The sequence below is a fragment of the Pseudorasbora parva genome, chromosome 19 (genome assembly GCF_024679245.1).
Source record: "Pseudorasbora parva isolate DD20220531a chromosome 19, ASM2467924v1, whole genome shotgun sequence".
In the NCBI taxonomy this organism is placed as follows: Eukaryota; Metazoa; Chordata; class Actinopteri; order Cypriniformes; family Gobionidae; genus Pseudorasbora; species Pseudorasbora parva.
The window spans coordinates 29,631,836-29,644,857 of NC_090190.1; the positions used below are offsets into that span (position 1 = coordinate 29,631,836).

The following is a 13,022-nucleotide window of genomic DNA, read 5'->3' on the forward strand; positions in this document are numbered from 1 at the left end:
CTGCATCCAAAAACCGCAGCTGGCTTGTTGCCTCGCTGCCTTAAGGCAATGACAGCATAAGCACACAAAGGCACCTTACGAAATGGAAATTCCAAGACAGCATAACATTTTACCATTATACCTCACCATTATGGTGATCAGCGTTCCCTACTTCTCTTCATGTCGTATTATGATCTTTACAATTTTTATTGCTATAACATATGTCATAATCACCGTGTGAAATTTTTGATTGGGTTCATATAATCCCTCTATATTTGTGACAACATCTTGCAGTTAATCATGCTTGAGTTAGACATTCAGCATGCAAAATAATGGTAACAACAATATAGCTATACACTAAGAGTAAATATGAAGTAAATTATCAAGTAGTCTTGACAGTTCTTTTTTAGTTACTAGAACTTTTGTGTAAGTGAACTATATTAACTAATCATAGCACAACATACTATTCCTATTACCTCACTTGTTTTTTTTTAAGGCAATCCATTTGCATGCTTTTGAGTAAGTCGATTTTACAGTGTAGTATAAATTATTAATTCAAGAATGTTGTGCAAGTTTACTGCAACAATGGAGTTTGTGGGTTTATGTCCTGGTTAAAATTGCTTTTTTGCCTCTGGATTTAAACATTTTTTGGAAACATTTGGGATAAAGTACACATGTCAACAAAATATATAACATTGTTCTAGTGGTTTTTGGATATTTTAATCCAAAAATCTTTCATATTGTGCCTTTACTTTTTGTATTTTATTATTCATTTATTGTATAGGCTAATTTAAAATATAACAAACTTAGGCTATATTTGTGAAATATTTAATTAAAAAGTGATTAATCCCACTTGATTTTATATTTTATTATCTAATATAATGACATTCATACACAAAGTATGACTTTACATTTTATGAAGCCTCCGCTTCTCTCAGACCTTTATTTTGAAATCCACTGGTTTCGTCGCTTCTCATGGCGTTCTTCACACAACTGATGCTGAAATATCTGGGGTAGAGCGCAGCTCAGTTACAGTTAACTTCTTCAAGAGGAAGTGTTTTTTACTAAGTATGCAGTTGTTGCTTTTTTGAGCTGCATTGCAAGCTTTATTTTATGTATTTCGGACAACGACTTATTAGTTACCACTGAAAATTGTTTTAACCGAAATTAATTGTTGTTCTTCTTCTTATTATTATTTTTAAAGTTAAAGCATTAACTTAGTTGAGATGGACATCAAAAAGACGTTTTTGTTCTCATATTTTTAAACGTATCCTGTTTTATAGTTCACTCTGCCCTTCTAAACTAAGAGCGAGAATGATGTCAGCAGTTACAGAGTTGGGAGGAGTTTTAGAAGACAAAATCTTTAATAAAAGTCAATCTTCCTTTCCTTTAGGTCAGTTCTTCTGTCACTGAATGATAGGATCACCTTGCAGCAATGTCTTACCTTCCAACTCTCTTCAAGTACGTCGATGAGCACCAGGACCAATATGTTGAGGTATCTTTTGTATTATATTAAATTGTATTATAGGCTATTATATAGCCAAAACTGGAAAATGACTACCTCAAGCTCAAATGTTTTATTTTTTATTTTTTATTTTTATGTTTTTCTTTTCTTTATATGTATCGTTTTTTTGTTTTTGTTGTTATTCCTATACTCATGTGTTGTTTTAAGTTTTTGATGGCTGTAATATTTTCTGGATATGAAGGTATGATGTATATTTTCTTATGGAAATGTAAACACTTTTTTTTCCTTTTCTTTGAAGCGCCTGGCAGAATGGGTTGCTGTACAGAGTGTGTCTGCCTGGGCAGAGAAACGAGGAGAAATCAAGAAGATGATGGAGATGGCAGCCAAGGACATTGAGAGACTTGGGGGAACTGTTGAAATGGTTGACATTGGCATGCAGAAGGTGTGTTTTCTGAAATTTACAGTTAATATAAATCTCTTGCCATGGAGTCGGCTTTGGAATTTTTGCTAATTATAGCTTTTAGCTCCAACATTACAAGCTGTTTCTTGATTGTCATTTTTGTGGTTGACCATCTGACCTCATGTCACATGCACCAAAAGATTGCAGTGGTGCAATTATGCTTTTAATTACTCAGATCACATGGTAAAATGGAAATTTATTTGTGTTTAATGAGTGGTTCAACCCATAATTTGGAAATTATTTGTTCACTCTCATGTTCTCATGTTATTCACTCACCATATACAATTAAAAGAAGACTCAATAAATAATAAAAGCGCAATAAAAGTATTATATATTTACCTTATAGCTATTTAAATAAACTTAATTTATATACATGAAAATCTACATTTTCACCCTTTATTCAAATAATAAATAATCTATTAAAGTATTAGTTAGCCAATAATTTACTTTTATTTAATTTACATAAATTATTTATAATTTACATAAATTACATGGATAATATTTTTTTCCGTCTTATCTCGTGATCACTACTTAATTTTCTTGTGATCTTGAGATAGCAAAAGTTATTTTCTTGTGATCACGACTTTATCTTTTCTAAGTTATTCAACAGCACCAACAGATAAGAGTATAGAACCAAATAAAAGATGGGGTGCGGTATAGCCTCTCCACCTTACTGTGTTAGACATTTAATATTACTGTGTTACAGACAATTCACTGTATTCTCTTTACACTTTATTGTGCATCTTTAAGACGCCATTTTAATCATCTAAGTAATCTAAGTATCGTCTAAGTAACTGTTAGATTACCACATTGTGTCACTCAATGTATATAGCCTATTGATAAGAAATATGATTTATTATAGCCCATGTGAATGTGTGTAGCAGCCTACAATTTAATTCAATGATACTGTGTAACTAAAACTACTGTTTTGTACATTTCTTTGTAGCAAACCACACACATAGACATAAACACTCTTCTCAAGCAGCATCCCAAGATATATTATATCAGCTAGATAATTTAAACAGATATACAGAATTTGAAGCCCAAAAAGGTATATTCATCCATTATAAAATTAATCCACACAGCTCCAGGGGGTTAATAAAAGCCTTCTGAAGCGAATCGATGGGTTTGTCTAAGAAAATATCCATATTTAACACGTTATAAAATGAAATCTCTAGCCTCCGCCAGACCACTGTCTGTATTCAACTTACAAAAATCTGGCGCGACAATGACGTTGGATGTAGTGTAAGCATTTTAAACTGCGAGAGGCGTTACACTTTCTTATTAAGTTGAATACGGAAGGCGGTCTGGTGGAAGATAGATATTTTACTTTATAAAGTTTTAAATATGCATAATTTTCTTACACAAACCCATAAATTCACCTCAAAAGGCCTTTATTAACCCCCTGGAGCCATGTGGATTACTTTTATAATGGATGAATGTACTTTTTTGGGCTTCGGATTCTGGGCTGCCATTCACCGCCATTATAAAGCTTGGAAGTGCCAGGACATCTTTTTAATATAACTGATTGTATTCATCTGAAAGAAGAATGTCATATACACCTAGGATGGCTTGAGAGTGAGTAAATCATAATTTTTGGCCAGGCTATCGTACAAAGAAACACATGCAAAAACAAGAGAGAGCTTACAAAATAACTGATTATGTTTTAGTTATTATATGCATTTTCCTTTGAGCTTTTAGTTTTTCTATGCATTTTTTGCATAGGAAAATAAATCCTGTAGCTGTAGATTCCCCTTTTTAACCTAAATAAATAACTAAATAATTAAATATTATAATAAAATAAAAGCTTATTTCTCCCTTCTGGCACCTGGAGTTTTGGTTCCTTGCCACTGTCACCTTTGGCTTGTTTGGCTAGTTGGGGACGCTACATATTCAACAGTATTATTGATCTGATCTGTCTGCATTGATACCATTGTAGGAGAATTGAACCGAGCTGGACGAGGACATCAATGTTTCATTCAGAGCTGCTGTATAACTAAATTAATTTTAATTTAGTTTTATTACAACAACAAAAAATAAACCATCACTGAACTCACTTAAGCTGGACTATGACACTATTCTCTTCTAGACCTGCTGAAGAGCAGAAACCAACTTTGATGCATTATTTTCCTGTTATCACTGTAAAGCTGCTTTGAAACAATCTATATTGTAAAAAGCGCTGAATAAATAAAGGTGACGTGACTATACATCACATTTGGCCGCTACTGTATATAAAATGACAAATAAAATATGTAATATGTATGTCAAACATTAAAAATGAATGAATGAAAATAAATTATGAAAATAAATAAATAAAGTTTATAAAGAACAGTAAGGTGACACTCTGACATCGTTTAAAAATCCTCATACATTGCCTTTTCTGGTTTTAATTTAGTTGCCAAGTGGTGAACAGATCCCTCTTCCTCCAATAGTTCTGGGCAGACTTGGCTCAGACCCAGGCAAGAAGACTGTGTGCATTTATGGACACTTGGATGTGCAGCCAGCCAACATTGAGGATGGCTGGGACTCGCCGCCCTTCACACTGGTGGAGAAAGATGGTATGTGTGTGCATGCACAAGTGATCCTTTAAGTCCTTTAAGTGATCCTTTTTTTGTGTACAATAGCAGTCTCCTGGCTGGGGCTGAGGATACTGATGCTAAAGTAATTTATTAATGAAGCCTTTGAGTGTATTGAAGAAACCTGTTTAGACCAAATGAGGTTCTTCAATTGATTTGCTTTTTGTGCAATACTCTGCAAGCAGTGCTCCCTCCAGGTAATATTTCACATTCAATTTGGCTAAAATTAGTCACCACTAGCATTTTTTAAAACTATTTTTTTGTCCTGCTTGCATGTGGCTGTTGACACAAAAAGGAAGCAATCTCACCGACTCAGCATGTTACATTTGTGTCCCTCCAGCCCGAAGAGATTTCAAGACAAATCCTATTGTCTCTTTTTGCTGAGATATATCTGACGCTTGAGCTTAGTCTTGTGACTTGTCAGCTGATTCCTGTAGATTTTTTTCCACCCAAACTGGGACAAATTAATAGTCATCTTAAACAAAACTAAATCTAATTTGTTTAGTTAATTAGTTGGTTGTTTAGCACAATCAAATATTTTCTGTTTAAAAAATTTAGTTTCTTAATCTATATTTTTTTTGGACAAAGTTTCACCATAAAAGTTTCAACAGCATTAGCCAAAACATCATGTTTTGTCTAGTAATCTTTTGAAGCTCTACATAACTAAGTTATTTTAAAATATAATAATCTTTCACACAATAATATTTTATTTTAAATTACAAAAGCATTTAAATTAAGATGTATGTTATTAAATTCAAAAAGTCTGGATGTGCTTTATGGGTATATGTTTGTTCCCATTAAGCTCACATGTTTTTTGGGGGGGGAAATTCTTATTTTTTTTAAAAAACATTTTTAAAGAATAATTTTATAAAGATTAACTTAAAGTGACAACCATCAGTTAATATTTAAAGTCTGTTTATAAAGTATTTACATTGACATTCAATGTGGATTAGCTTAAAGGGAGCACAATGAGCTTTATTGGAACAGCAAATTTTATTATTTTAATACAATTTAAAAAAATAAATAATATAGGTAAGTTCATAAATATTTTAATATGAACAGCTGTTATTGAAAATATCTATGAAATTATACTTTTTCGTATTGATATCACACTGAAGCTATGATTTTCATAGTAGTGCACCCTTTAAGCTCACCTTACAATAATGTGAAATCTTTCAAAATTACAGCAGTGTAAAACCACACAACATCAATAAATTGTAAATGTGTAATATAATGGATTACTTAAGTACAAGCCAGTAATGCCTGTGAAGTAATATATTAGTGTAGCACACAATCTTATACCACTATTAAGCTAAAAATGTTCTGTAGCATTTGCGCTATGTTGTTAAAACTATCTTTTGGATCTAACTGTAATTATTTCCCTCATCCAGGTTCCAGGTTATAATATGTAAAAGTCTAAACATGAATCTCTTAATTTTGCATTAAGAAGTTATACTTATCGAAAATAAAGGCTTAAACATCTAAAACAATTCACATTTAAGGGGCTACTATTCTGGTGAAAGTTTTCAGACAGCTTTCAAAATGGCCGCCAGACAGTGTGAACACATGAATACCTATATCTCAGTGTGTAATAGTCTGATTATCTTGATATTATTTGATGTATATATTAACAAACACATCAATTGATTACGATATCAAGTAGGATGATAAATAGTTTATTTTTCTTTTTATAATCGTAGCTCAAAGATAGTATTAGATAGTAGTACTTAATGGGTCCTTGAATTTAATAGGTAAGTTTAACCTAGTTTGGTTAAGGCCACACATCTGTGAGGGCTTTATATGCACTTTGATATAGATTGTAAAACACTTGCTGAATTGAGATTCTCGATAGAAATGCATTTTAATCATTACACTTTACAACATTTTATTTGACCGTGGCTCATGCTTCGTTTTAATTGTATTGTAGGTAAAATGTACGGACGTGGATCTACAGATGATAAAGGACCTGTATTGGCCTGGTTCAACATCATTGAGGCATATCAGAAGATTGGACAGGTGCTAACACTGTCTTTTTTCAGATACTGTCTGCTTACTTATTAAGCTTTTAACACCTGTGCAAAGTCCTAATGCATTGCAAGCAGTATGACAATATCAGTGGATAAAGATGTCAGTTGCTGGAGGTTAAGCATTGCCTGCCTTACGTAATCTTGTGAAGATATCTTTTTTTGAACATGACGGGATGCAAATTAAATTGCAGTTGCTTGTGCACCTACTATGACTGGAACTGTGAAGAACAACAGAACAATGCATATCGTTGTGTTAAATCAAATCGCATTGCATACAGCCCTTTGCTTATCCATAGATTACCTCAGTTTCACAATCATTATCAACTGAGTGAACTGTCACTGTTTTTAAAGTTCCTCGTTTACTGACACGAATTGAGAGCAGAACAGTTTAAAGGTTATTTTGTGATCTTTGATCATTTTAAAGTCTTGTTTCAATATAATTCAATTAGATCTTATTTAATTAACTGTAAGGTGAATTGTAATATTATGCTACATAATACATTATTCTATAATACATTACAGACAAAATTTGGATACACTTACTTATCCTTTTTGTCCATATTGTTCACTTTTTAGTTAGAGGGTCGGACAAAATATCCATATGACAATATATTGTTGTCCTGCTCTGTGCAATACGAGAATCATTAAGCTGGCGCCATATATCGATATTTTAATTAATAAAATGAGGTGCTCTAAACAGATTTCCCTGGTACCAGTGTCACTACTTTATGCCTTCTCTAGGTGGCGCAAAACACATAAATGAGGGAAACGTGAAAACTATAACTAGCCTAAGACAAAGAGGTTTTTAATGGGATATTTTGTTTTCGTAGTTAGACAGATTTCGTGAGGTATCATTATAGGATTATCTAGCAATATTTTATTGCAGAGTTGGTGTATCGTGATATTATCGGTATCGTGAGCCATGCATTGTGTATCGTATCATATTGTGAGGTACCCTGTGATTCCCACCACTAGCTTTAGTATCAAATGTCTGGTTTGTTATTAAATATTTTTACAATTTATATTATATTTATAGTACCATGTAAAATATTTGAAACCAAACATTTAATGGATTTTTGCACTAAAAACCTACATTTACTTTATCACAGGAACTGCCAATCAATATAAAGTTCTGCTTCGAGGGAATGGAGGAGTCTGGATCAGAGGGATTAGACGAGCTGGTTTTCTCTCGTAAAGATACTTTTTTTAAGGATGTGGATTATGTCTGCATTTCTGATAACTACTGGCTGGGAAAGACCAAGCCCTGCATTACCTACGGCCTGAGAGGAATATGCTACTTCTTTATTGAGGTAAGAGTTATTGGGTAACTTTAAAGATTTCTAGCAGTGGTGCTTAGTTATGAGTGAGTTCTTGAGATTGAGAGAATCAAGACAGAAAATGTGTACTAATAAAATAATGCACATTTTTTAGTAGGCACAGCTAATATCGATAATCACAAAATGGTATAATGTGACATTCCAGTTTATCACTTCATAATTGTACTTTAAGAAGAGAGGAAAGGCAAAGATTTGAGAGTTTTCTCATGGCTGAGATCGAGAGACGTCTTTTACATTTTCAGATGGAATGCTGCGATAAAGATCTTCACTCTGGTGTGTTTGGAGGATCCGTTCACGAGGCTATGACTGACCTCATAGCTCTGATGGGTGAGCCTGATACCTTCATATTACTTTGGTGGAAATAGGATCAGTAGGTTGGTCATACAAATATTCAGGACGACAAGGATTTCCTAGATTGCATTTAGTTATACTGGGATATCTTTCTTCTGTTTACCTGTTAACATTACCTATCAGTTTAAAGCAGATGACAATGATTTCCTCTTGTTCAGCTCACCTCACAATTTGTGGAACATTTAAAATGTTCTTGCAGATGTACCATAACTTTATTTTTGCTATGCAGAAAATGTATTAAGAATGTTGCATTTTTAGGCGCTTTGGTGGATAACAAGGGGAAAATTACAGTACCAGGGATTTACGATCATGTGGCTAAATTGACTGATGAGGAGAAGAAGCTCTATGAAAAGATTGAGTTTGACATGGAAGAATACGCCAAAGATGTTGGAGCAAGCAAACTCCTGCATGACACCAAAGTAAATCCTCCCTCTCTTTTCACATTTTCAGTGTGCGCTGATGTAATATTTATGTTTCTGTTCATTAATGATGATAAAATAGCACTGATTGAAATTGTATTTATTTATTACTATTTTTTTTTGAATATGATATGATTGCATGTTTAAATAAATTGCCCCATTTATTCAGGCTGTCTGACCTTTCTGTAAATTGATGTTTTATGCTCCGTGATGTGTATAATAAACCAAATTATTTATTGGTTTGTCTGTGCAGGAGCAAATTCTGATGCATCGTTGGAGATACCCATCCCTGTCTCTGCATGGCATAGAGGGAGCGTTCTCTGAGGCAGGGGCCAAAACTGTCATCCCCCGCAAAGTCAATGGGAAGTTCTCCATCCGCCTTGTCCCTGACATGGATCCCAAAGTGGTGGAGAAACAGGTTTGAATTTGATCTTATTTAGTGCTTTACCACTCTCATATGTTATCTGCTTACCTTTTAGACAGCCTTGTTGTGCAACAGATGTGCTTGAGCTGACATGTTTTGTTTATCGTACAGGTAATTACCCACCTAGAAAACAAGTTTGCTGAGTTGAAAAGTCCCAACAAACTGAAAGTGTACATGGGACATGGAGCCAAGGCCTGGGTGTCTGACTTTAACCACCCTCACTACATGGCTGGCAGAAAGGCTATGAAGACTGGTAAGACACAATATATGGTATGACTGTAGTTACAGGATTGCGGATCTAATTCTACACGTATGGTGTGATGCACTATATTGCCAAAAGTATCTCTCCTCCAAATCATTGATTTCAGGTGTTCCAATCACTTCCATGTCCAAGGGTTTATACAATTAAGCACCTAGGCATGCAGACTGCTTCTACAAACATTTGTGAAAGAATGGTGAAGAAGTGAATTCAAGCGTGGTTTCTGCCGAGTCAGTAGCTTCAGACCTCCAAACTTTGTGTGGCCTTCAGATTAGCTCAAGAACAATGTGTAAGGAGCTTCATGGAATGGGTTTCCATGGCCGAGCAGCTGCATCCAAGACTTACATCACCAAGTGCAACGAAAAGCGGCGGATGCAGTGGTGTAAAGCACGCCGCCACTGGACTCTAGAGCAGTGGAGACGTGTTCTCTGGAGTGATGGATCACGCTTCTCTGTCTGGCAATCCAATGGGCCAGTCTGGGTTTTGTGGAGGGATTATGGTGTGGGTTTTATTTTTCAGTGGTTGGGCTTGGGCCCTTAGTACCAGTGAAATGAACTCTAAATGCTTCAGCATACCAATGTATTTTTGACAATTTCATGCTCCCAACTTTGTGAGAACAGTTTGGGAATGGCCCCTTCCTTTTCCAACATGACTATGCACCAGTGCACAAAGCAAGGTCCATAAAGACATAGATGAGCGAGTTTGGCGCAGAGGAACTTGACTGGCCTACACAGAGTCCGGACCTCAACCCGATAGAACACATTTGGGATGAATTATCCCAAATCTCTGTGGAGACTGCGAGCCAGGCCTTCTCGTCCAACATCAGTGTCTGACCTCACAAATGCTCAACACACTCCTAAACCTTGTGGAAAGCCTTCCCAGAAGTGTTGAAGCTGTTATAGCTGCAAAGGGTGGGCCAACTCCATATTAAACCCTACGGATTAAGCAGGGGATGCCATTAAAGTTCATGTGCATGTTAAGGCAGGTGTCCCAAAACTTTTGGCAATCTAGTGTATTCCATATTCCATCTAAATCTATTTTAATTATTTTATTTTTATTTGACTTATTTCATAATTATGTGTATTGCTTCAATTAATTCTTATTAATTGATATACTACTTGTATTTTTTTGAATACTTGTACTTTTTTAAAATACATTTTTTAATCAAATGAATGGAGGAAAAATGTGACCAAAAATAGTGAAAAACTATAATAGAACAGACAAAAGTCCAGTTGCAGCACCTAAAACACACTTTATACTGTGTTATATCATTTTTATATTGATTTAAAAAAGACAATGGATATTTAAATGCATCCCTTGTATGATATTTTACAAAATGTTGGTACTTCCAACAAATAGATTTTGCCTTGATTCTGTTATGTCAAACCAATAATGTCGTTTTCCCCCTCCACCAAACACAATTTATTTGTGGTCTAACGTAATTCTGGATCTTTGGTGTTAGTATTTGGCGTGGAGCCTGACCTGACCCGTGAGGGAGGAAGTATCCCAGTGACTCTAACCTTCCAAGAAGCAACTGGCCAGAATGTCATGCTGCTGCCTGTTGGTTCTTCTGACGATGGAGCTCACTCACAGAACGAGAAACTCAACAGGTGATATTTATACATAGCTATGACAAACATCTTGTTATCAAGGTCTGTCTGGGTATGCGTATGGTAGCAACTAGCTGGGTTTCCATCCAAAAGTCAAGCAAATCTTTTCAAAGTTTGCAAAAAACAAAACAAACAAATGTGATTTAGGTGCGTTTCCATCAAGTTGTTTGAGCAGATGATGATGGTATTAATAACCTAGTAACAAAACAGTAAATAAAACAAGGCCAACATAGAAAATGGAGATTAGTTACAATTGGCCAAGTTATACATTTTCCATACAATGCAGCTTACAATTGCCACATTGAATGCTATGGCACTATGCTAACAACCTTTCATACCATACATAGGGGAAAGATCGCGTCAGCAAAATATTTGGGAGGTCGTAGTGACCAAACATTTTAATTTCGGAAAGTCAAAGGCCACATTTGAAATGCGATGCCATTTATATCACTCTTTTCTGATGCTATACTTGCATAAAAAATATGCATAAAAAAAGTGTGATGGAAACATAGCTACTGTCACCTCTGTATTCATCTGATTGCTCTCATAGGCCAACTTTATTTATGCAGAACTCCTTATCTGATATGCAAAATTATCTTGGGATGCTTAAATGTTAATAGTAACCTTTTTTCTAATTTGTTCTTCTTTTTTGCCTTGACAGATCCAACTGTATTCAGGGAACCAAGATGTTGGGAGCTTACTTTTATGAAGTGTCTAAGCTTAGTTAACTGAAACTTCGGATTCGACGTGACTAGGCTGGCGTACTTTTAATGGTCTGAAGATATGAAAGAAATACTCGAAGGGTACAGTCTCTATGTCATACAAGTTTTCGTCTGCCATGGTGGCATTCATTTACTAGTAAGGGAGCGATGATGGCATGGTAGTTGTCTGAGCCAAATAACCTGATGACAATCCAATTGTTTTATACGCTATCAAACGTCACCTGTAAAAGCAACTTAATCACCCTTTTTATTTTTGGAATTTTGCTGCTAGATTTATCGGTATACAGTAATTTTTAGAACACTACATGTATTTCACCTCTAAAATAAACCATCAAGCAAGTGCTTTGAAAGAACTGGTGAGACCAAATAAGAATACATTGTTTTTTCAGACTAGTATATTATTATTAGCTGTAATACTAGTGTATGCCTGTGTCTTAATATCAAATTTCCAGATACAGTTCAGTTAAAGAGAGAGTTCATCCCAAAAATGAAAAAAAAAAAAAAATCACCCTTGTAATGACAGACTTTTCATTTTTGGGTGAACAGTCCCTCAAATATGGTCTATGGCATCTGTTTACATATGAAAAATGCACACCTATAAAATGCAAATGAAAACTGAACTTTGATTCTTTTTTTTCTTTTTTTCCCTGTCATTCACTGAATAGACTGTTTTGAGAAAATTTAAGTGCTCAAGTGTTTATAGTTTATCCTTAACTCTTTCCCCACCAGCATTTAAAACAAAAAGTTACCAGCAACCGCAAGTTTTTTTTTTTTTTTTTTTACCATTTTCACAAAAATGTAATAGCCCATAGAATATTTTGTTTTATGAATATCTGAGCAAGCAATATAAACAACTGTTTTATTCCAGCTTCATGCATTACTTTTTCAACACTTGAATATGGGTTGAATATTATTTTGAACAAAAAGCTGAGAAAATCAAGTTTTTATGAAAGACTGTATCCAGATCAGATTTAGAGTGATGATCAAACTAAGCGTTTTCTAAAAAGTAACGGACAATTCAGTGTTTGGCATGGAAAGGTACACAAAATTAACAAAATTCAATTCATCATCAATCCTTCTTTAAAAATGTGTTTTTTATCTTACTGTGATTCACAATGGCAAGGCTTGTATAAGTGTTTTAGAAATGACGGGGTAGTTTTCACAGCTTCTTTGATGTGGGTATGGTGTAGGAGTGGGATAGGTTAGTTGTCACAATGAGCCAGAAAGGTTGACGTGGAGCTGCTAAATCTTGATCATCTGGGGAATCAACCTATTAAAAAAAAACTTTCAACAGAGGAGAGTATGCTGGCAAAATAAGAATGTGACAGAGCTTGTAATAAAACAAGAATCAACATTGGCTTTGGTTTTCATAGATAGTGCAAACTGAAATGTA

The 13,022-nt window shown here is 34.6% G+C and overlaps 1 protein-coding gene across 1 annotated transcript; it reads left to right on the forward strand.

The window, feature by feature from the left end:
* The first annotated feature begins 930 nt into the window (after window positions 1–930).
* cndp2 (carnosine dipeptidase 2) lies at window positions 931–12,249 on the forward strand. The gene is made up of 12 exons (XM_067424981.1): window positions 931–1,047; window positions 1,373–1,474; window positions 1,743–1,886; window positions 4,300–4,462; window positions 6,408–6,496; window positions 7,617–7,817; window positions 8,087–8,171; window positions 8,454–8,614; window positions 8,868–9,032; window positions 9,150–9,291; window positions 10,760–10,907; window positions 11,569–12,249. Exons 2-12 carry the CDS (start codon window positions 1,415–1,417, stop codon window positions 11,633–11,635), a joined length of 1,425 nt encoding a protein of 474 aa, XP_067281082.1. The 5' UTR covers window positions 931–1,047; window positions 1,373–1,414; the 3' UTR covers window positions 11,636–12,249.
* The last annotated feature ends 773 nt before the right edge of the window (window positions 12,250–13,022 follow it).